The sequence below is a fragment of the Girardinichthys multiradiatus genome, chromosome 18, assembly GCF_021462225.1.
Source record: "Girardinichthys multiradiatus isolate DD_20200921_A chromosome 18, DD_fGirMul_XY1, whole genome shotgun sequence".
NCBI lineage: Eukaryota > Metazoa > Chordata > Actinopteri > Cyprinodontiformes > Goodeidae > Girardinichthys > Girardinichthys multiradiatus.
The window spans coordinates 14,475,780-14,494,713 of NC_061810.1; the positions used below are offsets into that span (position 1 = coordinate 14,475,780).

The 18,934-nt window shown below is 39.6% G+C and overlaps 2 protein-coding genes across 4 annotated transcripts; one reads left to right on the top strand and one right to left on the bottom strand.

Moving 5' to 3' along the window:
• The first annotated feature begins 67 nt into the window (after positions 1-67).
• LOC124884070 (sodium- and chloride-dependent GABA transporter 2-like) lies at positions 68-8,792 on the top strand. Its single transcript, XM_047391680.1, has 14 exons — positions 68-458; positions 2,661-2,795; positions 3,086-3,226; positions 3,311-3,395; positions 3,477-3,609; positions 4,100-4,234; positions 4,313-4,416; positions 4,521-4,645; positions 5,424-5,536; positions 5,618-5,755; positions 5,917-6,019; positions 6,308-6,408; positions 6,525-6,695; positions 7,253-8,792. The coding sequence occupies exons 1-14, from the start codon at positions 299-301 to the stop codon at positions 7,361-7,363; spliced, it is 1,755 nt and encodes a 584-aa protein (XP_047247636.1). The 5' UTR covers positions 68-298; the 3' UTR covers positions 7,364-8,792.
• Positions 4,692-18,663, bottom strand: si:ch211-132b12.7 (uncharacterized protein LOC564531 homolog). 3 transcript variants are annotated; one of them, XM_047391683.1, is made up of 5 exons: positions 18,433-18,663; positions 14,912-15,093; positions 12,904-13,085; positions 11,853-12,705; positions 4,692-5,553 (listed from the first exon to the last, which is right to left on the bottom strand). In XM_047391683.1, the coding sequence occupies exons 2-5, from the start codon at positions 15,084-15,086 to the stop codon at positions 5,546-5,548; spliced, it is 1,218 nt and encodes a 405-aa protein (XP_047247639.1). In that variant the 5' UTR covers positions 15,087-15,093; positions 18,433-18,663; the 3' UTR covers positions 4,692-5,545. The 3 variants fall into 3 exon arrangements, with proteins under 3 accessions (XP_047247639.1, XP_047247638.1, XP_047247637.1); XM_047391682.1 differs by lacking the exon at positions 4,692-5,553 and having other exon boundaries at positions 9,790-12,705; positions 14,912-15,124; XM_047391681.1 differs by lacking the exon at positions 4,692-5,553 and having other exon boundaries at positions 9,790-12,705; positions 18,433-18,659.
• Positions 18,664-18,934: the final 271 nt, after the last annotated feature.

Genomic DNA, 18,934 nt, shown 5'->3' on the forward strand with positions numbered 1-18,934 from the left:
TTGTTAAACAACAGACTTGCTGCAGAGTTTCACAAGCGTGCCCTACCCAGATAACTCCAGATAGACAAGTTAAAACACACATATTTGGTTACAATGTATAATCAAGGTGAAACAAATGCCTATGAATATTCAAGCTCTACAAATGAAACGACACTCTTAGCCTGGAGATAATTTACATTTCCACTAAAAACTGATTAACCGTTCATGCTGTTGCATATTACATGGACTTAAACACTTAAGCACTTACACAAGGCTTGGAAATCAAAAAGAGCATTGGTTCCAGAGCAAACCTGTTGGTATGTTGAATGAAAGATGTGCTCGGAAAGCGCTTCCACCAGAGGTGGAGGAGAGGGGACACTGGGCGAGTAAGGTGGAGTTTCTCCTGGCCGTGGCAGGAAATGTTGTCGGCCTCGGCAACGTGTGGAGGTTTCCTTACCTCTGCTACAAAAACGGAGGGGGTAAGCTGATATGATGGCCACGACTGTCTGTGCTTTTCTGTTGGGCTTAATTCAATTATCATGGCTTTGCTTTACAATTTCAGCAAATCAGTCAGATCTGTAACTTGAGTTTAAACTACAAGTCTAAACTTTTTGAAATGAAAAATTAGATGAGAGATATGCCAATCAGCTAACTAATAACTAATTTTACAAATTATATACATTTTCATGAAAAGGTATATTTATGCAAGTCTGGGAATTTGTGGAGAAACAGACAGTACGTTTCCCACTGCTGAATGATAGAGTACCGATTTCTATGAATGAAGTGAAGAATAAAGTTGAGTATGGTGTATGTGGGGATTTAACTGTTTTAAACGGTTTCATCTTTTATGCTTGAGGGGATTTCTTCTAATCATCGCTACCAGAAACTGAAACCTTTACAACTGTATTAAAATCATAATAGCAAATTTATATTTTCCACTGAAAATGAAGGTAAATAAAAAATTGCTGATTCATTCATGTTTTGTTTCATTCAACCAATGGGCCAAAGTACGGTGCTGTTCTGCTCATGACCAATTGATGATTGTCAAAATAGTCCAAACATTCACTGAACTTAACTCAAGGTTCACAGTTTTCGAGTTAAGATTCCAGTTTAAGAGCAGTATTGTTCATAGAAACCTCTTTGTTCAAAAAAGTAAAAATTTTCCAAAGAAATTATGTGTATTACTGTAACCAGGGGCGTAATGATCCAGTTCAGTGTGAGAGGAATTCTGAGGCTGATCTTCCAATAGACCCAACGTCTTGGTGGATCATTGACTTCAACTCATCCTTCATCTCTTTTATCTGGTTTCTTAATTATTCTACTCTAAGCATTTTAGGAAATTAATGTAGGTGACCTTTTTGGCAATACAGGGTACAAAAAGTGATGCTTTTCCATATTTTGACATGTTTCAAACACAAACTAGTTTATTATATCAGAATTTACTTGATAGACGAACACAACGTAGCGCATAACTGAGAAATGGAAGAGAAATGATCCATAGGTTTTAACATCTTTTACATGTAAATAAAAATCTAAAAAAGGTGGCATGCATTTGTATTTCATTCCATTTACTCTGATAACTCTAAGTAAAATATAGTGCAACAAGAGTCTAACTGTTTTTAATTTATTATCAGCATAAATACATGTGTACTGTGAAGGCCTTGGAGGTTTGTCAGAGAACATTATTGAACAATCAGCATCATGAAGACCAAGCAACACAGCTGACAGGTCAGGGATAAAGTTGTTGAGAATTTTAAAGCAGAGTTAGGCTATGAAACAATATCCCAAATTTGAGCTTCTCGCCAAGCACTGTTCAATCCATCAGTGGAAATGAAAATACTATAGTTCAACTCTAAACCTACCAAGCTTTGGCCGTCCACCTAAACTAACAGGATGGGCAAGGAGAGCATTAGTCAGAGAGGCAGCCAAGAGACCCATAGTTTCTCTGGAGGGGCTGGAGAGATTCCCAGTTCAGGTGGGATAATGTGTTGACACACTATTAATCTGGCCTTCGAGGAAAAGTGACATGTTTTGTGGTTTTCCACAAACCATGTGAAGGACACACACAATGCATGTGGAAGTACGGGCTCTAGTCAGATGAGACCAAAAGGGAGCTTTCTGGTCCAAAGTATTCGTACCAAAAAGTTTCTTCAGCAACAGGCCAGCTGGTTGGAGTTGATGGAAAGATGGCTGGAGCTAAATAAAGAGCAATCCAGGAAGAAAACCTGCTTCAGAATGTGAAACACTTGACAACTGAGCAGAGGTAAACATACCACCAGAGTTGTAGTGGTTAAATGGCTTCACAGCACATGTTCTAAAATGTCCTAAAAATGGCCCAAAATTCATAAAGTCAACATGCATTTTTTAGATTTTCATCAGTAAAGAATATTGATGAGACATATTTCCTTTTCCTTCCACTCCACAATTATGCCAGGTTTAAGTTTGTCTGTCACCTGAAATCCCAATAAAATCTGTTGAAATTATTGTTTGCAACATTGTTTGCAACATTAAAAAAATGTTTAAGGTAGATGAATGTATTTGCACAGCTGTTGGTCCAAAACATTGCAGTTTAAAATCAACAAAGGAAATGGCTCCAATGTGATGCAAATATCAGAACCTAATGTCTAATACCTGTTACATCCATCCTGTAAACCAGGAAGCTGATCATTTTGTAAAATCAGGTGCATTCTTGGTGCCATATCTGGTTTTTGTGGTGACCTGTGGTGTTCCCCTGTTCCTGCTGGAAACAACCATCGGCCAGTACTCCCAGGAGGGGGGCGTCACCTGCTGGAGGAAGCTGTGCCCACTAGCAGAAGGTAAGCCCTGCAGGACTTTATTATTTTGTAGCCGAGAAAGTAAAACATCTTAAACAGGGCCCTTGACTTGTAAAATCAAAGGTAAAATATATGCCTCTCCTGCAAATTAAAGGGTTTAGAACAACAGCCAATTTAAAAATGCTGTCTGAGCCTTTTTAGAAGGTTGGTCTGTATACGTCAAATGTTAACTAGTGAAAACTAGGACTTTCAGACAGGGTCAAACATCTTAACCTCATTTGACTATATATCAGAGTATTATATTAAAGTTTTTGTTGTTTGCTTCTCTGCAGGTATAGGCTTTGGAGGGCAGCTGATCCTGCTCTACAGCTGCATGACTTACATCATTATTCTGTCCTGGGCTTTGCTCTACCTCGTGTTCTCCTTCAGCTCCCAGCTCCCATGGGCCAGCTGCAACAACTACTGGAACACCGGTAACATCTAAATGTTGTGTTCAAATGTCAGTCAACATCACAAAATCACAAAGTGCCAGAACTTTGTCAACACCATGTTTTCAGAGGACTGTGTGGACTTTTCAACAAACAGCACCTTCCAGTGGATCAATGGAACAAATTCAACCTCAGCGGCCACAGAATTCTGGGAGTATGTCTGGAAAGATAAGGGAGCTGTTCACCCACTTATTTGAGATAAATGCAAAATTATGTTGTTTTTTTTTACTTTCAGACGGCGTGTCCTAGCAATCTCAGGGGGGATTGAGGAGCTAGGCAGCATCAGGTGGGAGATACTATTGTGCTTGATTGGAATGTGGATCATCTGCTACTTTTGCATCTGGAAAGGAGTCAAGTCCACAGGAAAGGTCAGCTGCAAAATGTCACGTGTGCAGCATCCTCTGCAATTATTTGCATTCCCAGTAAACGTGTGAAAAAGATTTTTTTTTTAATGTATTTTTATTTGAGTGGCAGAAACTCAAATAAAAAAAAAACTATTTAGGAAAACCATGGGTCCCAGACCTATTGGCACAAAAAAGTAAAATAAATGTAACTTTAACTTAATATTTTAGTTTAGGTTGTTCAGAGTTTCTGAAAAGTTTCATTTAGTAATCCATTATATCTCTCAGACCGTTTCCTGAAGTCATCCTCTGAAATAGTAATAGTTTTTTTGATACCAAAGTATTAACAGCACGGGTGCCAATTAGTGTGGAACACGTTATTTCATTTAAGGAAAATATCTTTGTAAAGGTTTTTTTTTTTCAAGAGTTTCAGTGTGAGATTATGCAACTGCAAATGTAGAAGGTGCTGTTCAAAGGTTGGCTTTAAATTGTGAATTTATGTTTTCACTCTTCCCAGGTGGTGTACTTTACTGCCACCTTTCCATACGTCATGCTGGTAATTCTTTTGATTCGAGGACTGTCTCTTCCCGGTGCTCTTGAAGGAGTCGTTTTTTATCTTCTGCCTGATCCGTCACGACTGACTGACCCTCAGGTAGGATCTCAGTGATGAAAGAGCAGAGACTGCGGACTATTAAGGCGAATGAGGCGACTGATGTTGTTGTTGGGACAGGTGTGGATGGAGGCCGGAGCACAAATCTTCTTCTCCTACAGTGTTGGTGTGGGCTCTCTAATTGTGCTGGGCAGCTACAACAAACCAAACAACAACTGCTACAGGTACAACAGTTTGTTTGTATTTATCACACATTTCTTGCATTTTACTGAAACATATTGGACATGCATCAAACACAATGTATCTGCAGCATTGCTCTGTCCTCTAGGGACAGCCTATGGCTGTGTTTCCTGAACAGTGGTACCAGTGTCGTAGCTGGGTTTGCAGTGTTCTCTGTGCTGGGATTCATGGCTCACGAGCAAGGCATTCCCATTGCAGAGGTGGCAGAGTCAGGTGCATATTTACACATTTTCAGCCTCATGTGACCTCATTTTTATGGAAGTGCTGCGGTATGCAGTTCTCTGGGTATGCGTTTCTTTAGGACAACTGGCCAGAGTTGATGGGAATATTGAAGGAGCTCAATTCAGGGTAATTCTCAAAGTAACGTTGTTAATGGCAACAAAAACTTTAAACTAAGGTTTAGCTTCCACCAGGACAATTAATTAATAACTAATAATTGAATGGGTTACATCAAAGTATATTCACGTATTAGGATGGTCCAGTCAAAGTCCAAAGCAAAATTCAATTCAGAATCTGGCAAGACATAAACATTTATGTGCACAGTCTATCCAGTTTGACTGAGCTAGAACTATTCAGCAAAAATAATTTGATAAAATTCTGTCTCTGGACGTTTATAGCTGGTAGAAACAAACCCGAAAAGACTTGCAGCTGTAGTGGGAGAAGGTGGCACACATAGTTTAGCAGAATTCATAACTGCAGAGAAACACTCCAGAAACTAGAAAAAAAAACTTGCATCCCAATTTGATCTTGATCATGAAGTAGTCACACAAAACATTTGTTGTATTCAGGAAGCAAAGATAATTGTCCATTTAAGTTATGTTGGGAAAGGGTAAAATCAAACACTTTTTTTTTTTTTTTGCAAAGAATTGGTTAATAGACAAAATTCCACCGTGTTATTGGTTGGGCTTTCACCTGGGAGCAGCTGATTGGTTAACAAAGGCATAGTAATGGAAGGAGATCATTGAAGTATCACTGTGGCATCGTTTTGCAGGTCCAGGCCTGGCATTCATCGCATACCCCCAGGCAGTGGCCATGATGCCTCTGCCCCAGCTTTGGTCCATCTTCTTCTTTGTCATGCTCATCCTCTTGGGTCTGGACACACAAGTAAGCTGCTCAGGCATCTGAAAGAAGATCAGAAGTATACATGCTAAAATGCACTTCTGTTAATGTCTGCTCTCTGCACAGTTTGTTGTCATGGAGGTGATAATGACGTCCATCATGGACATGTTTCCCAGAGTTATGCGACGGAGAGGACGTCGGGAGATCTTCCTCCTCCTGTTCTGTCTAATATGCTTCTTCTCCCAACTCGTCATGATCACAGAAGTCTGTATTTAATTTTATATAAACATTTTGATATCCTGCTGTACTATGGAATTGTTCTTCTATTTATTGATTATTGTTTTGTAACATATGCAAGGTTAACAATGGATGAAATCCTCATTTAAACTAAGAAAAGTAAGATCTTTCTCTGCTGTTGTTCCAAGGGAGGGATGTTTGTGTTCCAGCTGTTTGACTACTATGCATGTAATGGAGCCTGCATCCTCTTCCTCTGTGTGTTTGAAACTCTGTCAATGGGATGGGTGTTTGGTACGTACACTGATTTTATGTGTAGCAGACAACTCCCTGGTTACTTGATGACATACAGCTGCCTTCATAAAACTCCTGTACACAAATTAAAGGCTGGGCTTTTCTAAAATTCAGTGTGATATTAGGCTACCGTAATTATTTGAAGGTTTTTGCACATCTTTACTTGGGGTGTCGATATATGAGGGCACCCTTGATAGACCTAAAAAATACATCATGGTTATTTGTTATTAATTTAGTCATGTCATTCAAGCATGTGTGACTCAATCTTATTAATATGTCACTATTTAGGAGCAGATCGGTTGTACGGCATCATAAAGGACATGACAGGGGTGCACGCCAATCCATTCTTCAAAATCTGCTGGCTTTACCTCACACCACTGGTCTCACTGGTGAGTCACCTCCCTCTGTGTCAGTGTGTTGAGATGAAGTCAGGATCAGACATAAACATTTGAATTGAATAATCATTCATGCTCATGAATAAAATCAACTCCATTTGTCTTGTCAGGGATCTTTCGTATGTTCTTTAGTCCAGTACCAGCCTCTGACCTTTAATCGCTGGTACACGTACCCGTCCTGGGCTTACGTGTTGGGCTGGGTACTGGCTCTCTCCTCCATCCTGCTTGTACCAGGATGGGCATTTTACAAGCTGGCTACTGGGAGTGGCACACCCAGGCAGGTGAGACAGTTTGGTATAGTTTTATTAGAATTACAAAGTAAGCTACAGGGTTTTATTTATTATAAATAAAACATCATATTTATATAAATTTCATTTCTAAAGGCTGGAGAAACATGGCCAAAAGTGCAATAATCATGCACATGAAATTCCATTAGGATTTGGTGAACATTTATAAAATGAAAATGAATGCTCATGTTGATAATAATTCTAAGAAAAAGTTAAAATAAAATAAAAAAATTCACTATAACATAGGATTTAAGAGTGAACCAAAGAGGACAGTTTGATCAAATCATGTACTGTCAACACTCTAATCACAGAGCTGAACAGTGAATAGAGTTTCTGAAAGTGTCCTGTAGATGCTTATACTCTTTGGGAATATTACTCCTATACTTTAAAACAAGCATGATGAAGTAACATCTGTTAAAAGCTGAACATTTATGAAAAGCTCAACTCCCCATTAAGCTTAAATCTCGATGTGGCAAAAACCAACAGTAATAATACACCAACAGCACAATCGGTAATTATTACTGATGTGTGTATTCTTTAATGCTTTGCAGCGCCTCCAGTACTTGTGCAAGCCTGCTCTTGATGACTCACCAACCCAAACGAGAGGAACCGAGCTACAAAACATGGTTATTGAATTGCTGCAGCCATTCAAGACCAACTGACAGCAGATGTACAGACTGGTGCAACTGGAACTCTGTTTAGTATTCAGCCCAAAACTAAGAAACTTCATGATCAGTGGATGAGGAAAAGGTTATCAAGGTCCCAGCATCCTGTCAATGAGATTTACCAAGCTTACGAAGAACATTCCTTTCAGATTATATTCATCTCCTGTGGTTTCTTTATGTAAAGATTAACAAATTCCCTGGATTGTATTTTTGTTTATCTTGTTCAGTTATTATTTTCCCTATTGTGACCCAGAAACATGGCTTGGGAAATGATAACCTGCTTCTGTTGACACACATATTGGCACTCAATATTTGCCCTCTTAAAGAGATACTTCAGGTTTTCTGAGCAAATATTCAGTTAAAGGTTGTGAGCAGTTCATTTCTTACTAGCATTAGATAACTAACTCCTTCGATCTTTATTTAGCAGACAATAAAGTGAATTCTTAAAGCTAACCTGAAGCTAGCTAGCTCAAGAGAACCCAACCAATCCAGTTCTAACATCCCAAAAACATCAGATGTTTATGTGAATTATGTTTTGTGAACCTTTAAATTATCCTTACTTTTGCGTTGGGTGGGTATTTAAACAGAAGCTGATGGTAATTTACCCTGAAAATGGAAGTAGGAGGCAGTGCAGTATCAAGTCTTCCTGTGTTAAACACACACAAAGAATAGAACATGTAATGGGTTCCTGGTAACTGTAAAAAAAACGAAAAGTGTAACAGTGGTTTAAGTGAATTAAATTATATTGATTTTCACAATGCCTTGCAGAGAACAGAACCATTTTACATGTTCTGTTTTCAGTACATGTTCCCCACAGGAGACTCACCAGTGGTGCACTGCCCCCAACCTCTATTTCCTGTGCTAATAAATGAGCAGGTTCTGTGTAAATAATCCTCCAATACAAACATCACCTGTTTTTAAGTTCATAAAGACAGTGAAAGTACGCTTTAGTCTTCTCACAAACTGTTAGCTTCAGCCTCCAAACCTCATACCTTTTAACAGAACCCCAGGTTTCAAATTCTTTGACTCTAATGATTTAAGAAAATGGACAATAAGAAAAACAATTTGGATTCATAAGAGAATTTGTGTCTTTTCAAAATAACCAGAATTGGCAGGAAATTACATTTACACTTGAATAACAGGCAAGCAGTATTTTTATCTACCAAAAAATAATATTTATATGTGAGTGACTTCTTAGGGCCTATCCAGTTTTCTTTTCAGAAATACAGGAAGGAAAGTGTAATGTCAAGACATCTACACGAGTAAATATGAGAAAAGCTAATTTAGTAATACTACACTAGAAATATACAGATATACAAACATGAGACTCGTTTCTTTCCATATACTGCTTTATTTAAATAGTTGGAAGTTCTGAAAATTTATCTGTAAATCACTTGAAATATAAGAAATGTGACTCTGGCTGTCAGTGCTGCCCATTGTATTCACAAATATAACTTTTATTCCCAGCTCATCACTTGCTGCCATTCAGGCAACAGTTTGTTGCATCAGTCTAGGATGGACTGGGTACCAAATTTTACAAAAGGGGATGAACGGGAAATAGTCCCAAACTCGCAGAAATACAGTTGTATTCCTTCCTCTCCAACTAATCCACATTTTTATTCATCTCGTCTCAATAATGAACCAATTCCAATACTCTTGTTATTCAATGAAAGTTTAAGATTGATAGTTTAACGGTCAGGAAACATCCATCCATCCATCCATCGTCTGGTGCTTCCTCCAGTGATCGCTGGGCCTGAGGTGGAGTACACCCTAAAGAGGTCGCCAGTCCATCGCAGGGCAACACAGAGACGCACAGGACAAACAACCATGCTCACACACACTCATACCCAGAAGCAATTTAGAGAGACCAATTACCCTAACAGTCATGTTTTTGGAATGTGGGAGAAAACCAGAGTACCTGGAGAGAACCCACGCATGCACGAGGAGAACATGCAAACTTCATGCAGAAAGACCCAAGGCCGGGAGTCGAACCAGGACCTTTTCACTGCAAGGCAACAGTGGCTGTACCGCCGTGGTCAGGAAATATGATTAAAAAAATGTTACTGCAATAATCTTTGTCAACAGTTCCACTTTGTCATTATAAGTTCAATAAGACCTGAAGTATGACTCTGGAGGAACACCTAGCTTGTTGAAATCATATACGGTGGCCTTCTGGACAAACTTGAGTTCTGTGACAAGTTGGGACTGAGATCGGGTTGAGAAGTTCTAAAAGTATCTAAGAAAAATTTCACCCATTTAGTCACTGTCAAACTTTCAAACTCACATTGCAATGCACAATGTTAAATTTAGAAACTAAATAAAAGTCCAAATACCACAGAAAATGTGAACCTTAATAAAAAAAGAGAAAAAAAACCGAACAATTACAAGAACACAATCAAGAGACAAGAACTACTACACAGAAGTTGAAGGTTCATCAAATTATTTTAAAATGCTGCTCATCTATTCTGTTCATGTCTAAAAACAGGTTTAGCAAAAATATCACATATCATCTACAGCACATTATTATGCTATTAAAAAGCCTACAGTAAACAATCACACACAGCAAACCAAGTCACTCAACGAACACAGAAAATACCTGACTGGTGGTTTTGCTCTAAACTACATTAGTCGCTGAGTGGTAGACCACTGAAATCCTGGATTCTCCACAGGAGCAGGTTTCTAGAATCGCTTCGTTTTGGCACAGCTCTCTTTAAAAGGCACTCCTGATGATTTTTCATGAGCTGAGTTTGTCAGGAAGATCAACTTCACAATTAAATTGGAGTTGAAGGGATCATTTCGGGTCAGTTTCCAAATGTCAAAACATTTGCAGCAAACTCAAGATGTTGGATTTTACAAGAGATAGTTCCCAGGGAACATTTAACACTGGGTCCAGGTGACGTGGAACAGTACTGTGCGTAAGTCTTAAACCACATGGTGACTCATTGTAAGATAATACACATTTTCTTTCTATCCTTTGAAGCGGTCAGGAGCAACAGTTCTCCAGGTTTTCTGTAGGCTTTTCCTAAATCAATCTTGTCCCATAAGGCAAACTATTAGCATATCTTAGCATGATGTGCAGTGTGTCCTCAACGATGTAAAAAATCTTTATATGAAGAATGGAAAAGCAGGAGAAAGAACATGTATAAACACATCTACAGCAACATCTGAAAAAGTAATGCTTTTATAAAATACTAAGAAATTCAGCAAATTAACCTGACCAACAGCTAGAAAAATGCATAATGTTTTACATAATCTTGCTACTGAATTTAACTGACTGCTCTTCAGGAATTATGTTGTTCTTTTCAAAGTATCAAATTTACAACTTTAAAACTTGTTACGTTTTGCCGAGATTTTAGGAAGTGAGTCAACAGGTTGCTACAAACTAAGTGCCCAAAGGTCCAATTTAAAAATGGTTGTTGGTTGTTATGTGTAGACAAAACACTGCTCCACCCCTTGAGTTTTGGTGCCTTTTACAGGCATGCCATAAATCATGTCAGTGTCAGGAGGCTTTGTTTTTCTGTAAAGAGTCACAGAGACCAGGACCAGAAATCTTTAAAAGGTGTTGGGAAAGCCTGGGGAAGAACTACAGCCCAGTAACACTAAGCTGCAATAAAGAATCGGTCCTATGAATGAAATCCAATATGCTAAAAACAAGTGTGTGATTGCTTTTCTCAATCTAGCAATTTAAGGGAAACGTACAGTGTTTTCCTTAAAACAGAGATGACATTTAGGCTCAAAAACGATGCCAAAAACCTTAGGTGTTTTCCTGCTCTGACATACCAAGAAAATTAACAAGACATTAGCAGTTTTTTGCAGAATGTGATGACATTCTGAGGAGGTTATTTAATTAGATGTGCTGTTGAAAGAAAATATCTGTAAAATGCAAGATAGTGTGCCCCGAGGACCACGGGTAGGGATTTGGTATACAAATGTGTTGGAAAGGCTTTGTTGGAGCCCGGACCAGCTAGAGGTGTTTTCAGTGGAGGAATCTGCAAAATTCTTATTAGCCTAACGTGCCCAATGTAGAGACTCATATTCTAAATATTTACAGCAGTAAATGTGTTGGAATTACAGCACTCAAAAGAGCATCGGTCTTCTGGAGGAAGGTCTACGCTTTTCCCTTCAAACATAGTTTTTTTGGACTTATTTCTGATCTCACAATTAGAAATTTTTCAAAGTCTGGTTAGTATTTGTAGTTAGACAGGGGATCCACACTCTTCAAAGATCCACCTCAATTATAGGTTGTAAGGTAAAGCAGAAAATGCCAATAAAGCTGAATATCTAGGTGAGGCACAGTACCCAGTACTCAGTCTTTGAAGGCACAGCAGATTGTCCTAACCAGTAGAACTGTCAGGAGACATAAAGGGTAATTTGTTTGGTGATTTTTCACTGGTCTTACGTTTCCTGTCTTGCTTTACCAGAGATTGCTCCAAACTGGAGGTAAAAAGGCAGGAGCTTTCAGCAGCTTGTGGTATTTTCTTGTTACCTGAAGAAATACTTTGTGGTTGACTGACTGGATCTAGATGTGATGGGTTCTGGGATGTCTGTGTCAGTTTGAGGTTGGGATAGCTACCAGACTCTGCCATGGCCTGACACAGACGTTCCCAGGCTGTGACACCATTCAGGCTGTGGCCAGGGTTGCTGACAGCCTGGCAGAGTAGCTCTGTGTGCTGACGCAGCTGGGAAATGTCCTGCTCAGTGGCGTTGCTCTGGCGAAGCAGCTCCTTCGTGCGCAACGTAATGTCCAATAGACCTGACCGTCTGAGAAGTTCCACCGTGTTGAGGAATTGGCAACGGCGAGTACTAGTGGTGATGTTCCTATGACTTCCTCCATCTAGAGAGTCAGAAGATGCTGTGTGCAGACTAGAGCTGGATGGAGATCTTGGGTTTGTGGAAGAAATCGGGAAGGTGGAGGAGGACGGACTGTTTCTACTTGATGAGGTACTCAAGGGGACAGAGTTTGAGACTCTCAGCTTTGGTTGTTTGTGATGGTACTCCTCCAACAGACCTCTGGTTACTGAAGTGTCTTCAGTCCTACGTTCAGTGCACATCCTCTTGCTCAGATTGTGGGATTCCTGGTTCGATGAAGACTTGTCAGGCGGCTTCTTGGCAGGGTGGGGTGCAATACGAGGGTATGAGTTAAGAATGGGAAGGTAGGTACTGTTCATTTTCTTTTCTGTGACACTAGAAGTCCAGGACAAAGGGTTGAGGAGCTGGCGTGTTGCTGCTATGACGTTTGGCTGTTCAACAATGATCATACGTGGAGAAACAGCAGGGTTGCTTATTCTCAGGCTGTTTCCCACGCGCAACTGACTTCTTTTCTGAGTTACGGCTGATTGCTGTAAAAAGAACAGAGAAGAAAGCAGCTATGATACTCAAGAATGTATACATGGCCTGGTCAAAGTTGAACCAAGGTCTGGGCCCCAAAACAATCAAAGTACATTTTCAGGAACACCTTTTTGTTTGTACGGGGTTGGGTTGTGTACTATATTCTAGTATGTGTTACTTAACCTCTTTACCTGCTTAAGTGTAATTACCTTCATGATGTAGACGGGCGGTTGGGCCAGTTTGGTAGGCACCACAGTAGGATTCCCAGTATTTCTGTTATCATGTACTTCGGGTTGGCCTGTGTGTGGAGCCTCTGCATGTTCTGTCACTCTCAGCTGACGTTTGTTGCTCTTCTGGTCCTCAACATCTGTCTGCTGCCAGTCGGAACCATCTGTAGGGAGTCAGAGCACACAGAACAAAGTGCCAGGGTTCAAATCTGTCCGACAACGTGCTAAAAAATACATTAGCAACTAATAAATTACCCAGTTATGACAAATTAGCTCTTGAATTTGTTTTCACAAAAGGAAACATTGTATTGATTTCCACTGAGGTGTTTCGTGTACTACCAGAACCAAAGCATGTTTGTCACATTTCTTAATCTAAAATCAAATTGTTGCTTGAAGTATCAACTTTCCATGAGAATCTATACAACTTTAGACTTCGTACGCTTACAGAGTTAATGTTCGTATTTGTTTTTCAGTTCAAAATCAAATTCAGTTCTGAAAAATGTGTGGAAATTTTCATCAAAAAAATGAAAATAATTTTAAAAATCTGGTTTTATCACTTTGAATTCAGGACACATTGAAACTGAACCTAAGAGGGAGTAAAAATATATCCCCCATACTTTTATAGCAAATGGAAGATTGAGGCATACGTTGTTACTTTCATCTTTGGGTAATATGACTTTCATTGTCTACAGAATCTATATCAGACATATAGGAGGTTATGGGACTATAGTTACATAGTGAACACTATTTAACTATATCCCACACTGATGACATCTTGGCATTTCAAATCTGACCTTTTATGACCCTGACAAGTGCTACGCCTAAAAGACATTTTTTTTGTCTGAATGACTGTCAGTGCAAGTGCCTCAAAATAACCTTATTTAGCTAATTTAGAAATTAACCTTGACTGAAGTGTTAAACTCTGAATTTAGCTTTAAATGTAATAGAATGCTTACTTTTAAAAAATCCTGAAAGTCATAACATAGTAATATACCTATAGTGATGGTTGGTTTGTTGCTTCTATCTAGTATGAAGAATGTGGTGGAACAAAATCTATTTTCTTACCAGCTGTGTAATGTAACATGACTCGCGTTATTCCATATCTGCTTTAGATTAATCTGTACCCTGTGGTGACCCACAAGCTCACAGTGGGCTAAGCAGCGGTTCTAAGATGCAGACACACTGCAAGAGCTTTTGCATGACTAAGACAACAAGAGGCCTGATCAACTTGCCATGATCTGCTTGTGATATATCTGTTTATTTGGAGTAAAACCCCTGCAAGATTTTTCTCTTGTTTTTCCTTTGTACCACAGTTTCCAAAACCAAGAAGGCCACCGAACTGAAGCAGAACCAGCAGCCTCCCACCTTCTGGCCGGAGAAACAGCTGTTGTGCTGAGATTTCCTGGTTCCCATGGCCATTCTGGGCCACACAGTTAGCCACTCAATGGCTTCTTAGAGGTGGTTCTGGTATGGGAAGCTGACGGACTGAAGGTGAGTCTAAATCTCTGAGTTCCTCATTCTAACCTGAGTTAGGAATCTGAAATCAGAATACTTTGCTGTAATACACTTCTCATAGAAAACTGACTTTAATCAGATTAAATTTTAAGGGGTTCAGATTCATATTCCCCCTCATAGCTGTAAAAGTAGTTGGAAGAATTCGCATCTTGTTCAGCTTTATTTGTGTGTCTCTTTTCAACTAAAGAATCCTTAATAAATTATTCTGATTGATAATTCACATAATCCTGAATCTGGGATTTTCTTATAATGCCTAGTTCATACATATTTTAATAGATGCTAAATAAATCTTGATCTGAGATATTTACAGGAATCTCCTTGCTTCTTTAAACGTATTCTGAAAATTATCCAACTGGAAGGTAAAGACATTATCTTCCAGACAGATTTTTGATAAAGACTGACTAATTTATACATATTAATATAGTTTTCCATAGCTTCAAGGCTACATATGCACATATGAGTATCTTTAACTCACCAGAATACCCAGAGTCTTTTTCTGAGCTGCAGCTGGAGTCCCTTCTGTTGGAATCATCTGCATGTTTAGTGTCACGTATTACCAGCATGGTTGTGCTGCTGCTCTTATCATTAGCATTCTTGCTTGGTGGTGAACAGGGACCGTTTTCCCTTAAGCAAGGCTGCTCATTCGGCATGACGGTCCTTTAAAGAAAATATGCGGGATGTCTGTCAACTGTGCAAGAAAAAAAAAAAAAAAAAAACAATCCTAAAGAAAACCCCATCTTACACCCTGTATAAAATGACAATGATGGCAAAATTCTACCAATAAGTTATAAACTTTTGTAGAATTCAGAACCAAATGCTTCAAAATTACTTAAATAGGGATAAAACATATAGTTATGTTGCCAGTGAAAGCCTCATTTAGGCATCTCAAAAATGTATTTAATCACAGACTTAAATAGAGGCTCTTGAATTCACGTATCTCTCTTCTTCAGCAGGAAACATCATCAGATAACCGAGGGCGGTTATTATCAAATGTGTCGTTGGGACATATCAACACCAATATTCTTACTTGCTACACTGGGCACTCTGCGGCGTATCTGAGTCTGTACTGATCCGGTGTGCGTTGTTGGTACTTCTACAGCAATGAAAGCACATGCTCACAGTTGCCCCAAGGGATTTCGTAACAGTGGCGACCTATGCACTCTAACTCAAGGGAATACTTGCCACAAATAACTTACAACAATATTTTCATGAACTGAAGTTATATGAGCACATCGACAGGAAAACAATAAGATTTTAAACAAATCTTGTACACCTACAGTACAGTGATCTGCTATGGAGGGTTAAACATATTACAGTGTAGCATATGTCAGAGTGAATATGCGATAAGTGTAACAGTAAAATCAAAAAATTGATGTTTAACTTGGTTTACACATCTATCTTAAATGAATGTAACCCCGGAAGATATCTAAATCAATAAAAAGCCAACATCTGTATTGTCGAGCCTTTTTTTCAGCATTTAGGTAAGGCCAAAGCCTTTTAGGAAAAACTGTTTAATAATCTGTAATGATGAAAAAAAAATTTTGTTAATTTACAAAGTATTTCATTTACAATATGAGTGTAATACCTTATGTACAGCACCTTACAAAAGTATTAATAGCCCTGGAACTTAACCATGTTACAACCACAAACAGGAGACAGGAGGCGGCTTCCCCACGTTTTTATTTGATTGTTACAGTTTGTCTATTTTAACCATATTATTTTCAATTACTTTCATCAGGGTATAGCCACAGTGAGTATTAAGGGTGTAACAGGTCTAAATAAAGTCCATGTAGAAATGTTAAAGAACAGAAAATCAACAATTTAGCTTTCCAAAAGTTTCAGCAATTTTGCTTTACCGCTCCTTGCGGTATTGAAAGCTATTATTTTACCTATAACAGCACAAATCCAAAATCAAGTAAACAAAACTGGAACTGACCTCGCATACTCCCATTTCTTTCTGGAAGGAAGAGGTGAAAGACAGTAAAACAAAAGGCTCTTCCTAGTAAGGAGAGACAACTACAGTATGAAGTCCTGCATGTTGAAAATTTTTAAATAATGATCGGCTGTAAATACACTGCTCAAAGAAAAATAAAGGGAACATTTAAACAACACAACATATCTCCAAGTTAATCAAACTTGTGTGAAATCAAACTGTCCACTTAGGAAGCAACACTGATTAACAATCAATTTCTCATGTTGTTGTGTAAATGGAAAAGACAACAGGGGGAAATCTTTGGCGATTAGCAAGACACTCAATAAAGGAGTGGTTCTGCAGGTGGGGACCACAGACCACTTCTCAGTACCGATGATTTCTGGCTGATGTTTTGGTCTCTTTTGAATGTTGGTGGTGCTTTCACACTCGTGGTAGCATGAGACGGACTCTACAACCCACACAAGTGGCTCAGGTAGTGCAGCTCATCCAGGATGGCACATCAATGTGAGCTGTGGCAAGAAGGTTTGTTGTGTCTGTCAGCGTAGTGTCCAGAGCCTGGAGGTGCTATCAGGAGACAGGCCAGTACACCAGGAGACGTGGAGGAGGCCATAGGAGGGCAACAACCCAGCAGCAGGACCACTACCTCCGCCTTTGTGCAAGGAGGTACAGGAGGAGCACTGCCAGAGCCCTGCAAAATGACCTCCAGCAGGCCACAAATGTGCATGTGTCTGCACAAACGGTTAGAAACCGACTCCATGAGGATGGTATGAGGGCCCGACGTCCACAAATGGGGGTTGTGCTCACAGCCCAACACCGTGCAGGACGCTTGGCATTTACCAGAGAACACCAGGATTGGCAAATTCGCCACTGGCGCCCTGTGCTCTTCACAGATGAAAGCAGGTTCACACTGAGCACATGTGACAGATGTGACAGAGTCTGGAGACACCGTGGAGAACGATCTGCTGCCTGCAACATCCTTCAGCATGACTTCTTTGGAGGGCCGCATGGTCCTCCATGAGCTCACCAGAGGTAACCTGACTGCCATTAGGTATCGAGATGAGATCCTCAGACCCCTTGTGAGACCATATGCTGGTGCAGTTGGCCCTGGGTTCCTCCTAATGCAGGACAATGCTAGACCTCATGTGGCTGGAGTGTGTCAGCAGTTCCTGCAAGATGAAGACATTGAAGCTATGGACTGGCCCGCCCGTTCCCAAGACCTGAATCTGATTGAGCACATCTGGAACATCATGTCTCACTTCATCCACCAACGTCACGTTGCACCACAGACTGTCCAGGAGTTGGTGGATGCTTTAGTCCAGGTCTGGGAGGAGATTCCTCAGGAGACCATCCGCCGTCTCATCAGGAGCATGTCCAGGCGTTGTAGGGAGGTCATATAGACACGTGGAGGCCACACACAATACTGAGCCTCATTTTGACTTGTTTTAAGGACATTACATCAAAGTTGGATCAACCTGTAGTGTGTTTTTCCACTTTAATTTTGCGTGTGACTCCAAATCCAGGCCTCCATTGGTTAATAAATGTGATTTCCATTGATGATTTTTGTGTGATTTTGTTGTCAGCACATTCAACTTTGTACAGAACAAAGTATTCAATGAGAATATTTCATTCATTCAGATCTAGGATGTTATTTGAGTGTTCCCTTTATTTTATTTTTTGAGCAGTGTATTTCACAGCACCCCTTTAGTCGTCGGTAATTTATAGCAAACAAACAAGTTTAAAACGTTTCGTTTGATTTCTTGAAGATTTCGCTGCTCTTGTCTAAGATATTATAAAGGGGGTGGTTCCGTGAACGCAGCTAACAGAATCACACTTCCTGTCTCTCTTATGTTATGTAACATTCAACTTTAAGACCAGCCCCTCTCTCATACGCTCCTCTCATGTACGCATATATCAAGAAATTAGGCACACCGTGCTCAAAATTTCAACCGCAATATCGCCTTTGCAACCTTTTGAAAGGCAAAAGGTTACAGTAGAGTATTAACAGAAACTGTTTAAATTGGTAATATGTCACGTCTTCCACCAAAAAGCAGTACTGAACGTACCTTCAGATGTAAAACAGTCGATTATATCAAATGTAATGGTTGTTTCCTCCTGTCAGATGAGTTTTACCGAGCCACTAGACGGGTTAGCCAGCAGCGCCATGTTGCTGCTATTGCTGCATTAAATAAATGTATATTTCTTTGTCATATAGCTTACGCAAAGTGATAAACTACACAGAAACGGGCTGAGATTCCGCAATATATATCATCAATGTGGAGGTTAAAAAAAAGAAGATCCGGTTTACTTCAAAGTAAAACACGCGAGTAACTCAAACTACGACAACAACAGGCATATTTTCGTGAGAAAATGTAGTATTCTATAAAGGTTCGTGTGGCCTATTATCACTGTCTATGGTTTTTACAATTTAGCAAGACCTTGGCAAAGAGTTTCTGACTGTATCGGTCTTTTGTTTTGAAATGCAGCCGCTGTTGTATGGACATTGACGCCACTGTTTTCACATGATGAGAAAAGTGGCATGCGACGGGTTATGGCATTAGATCCTGC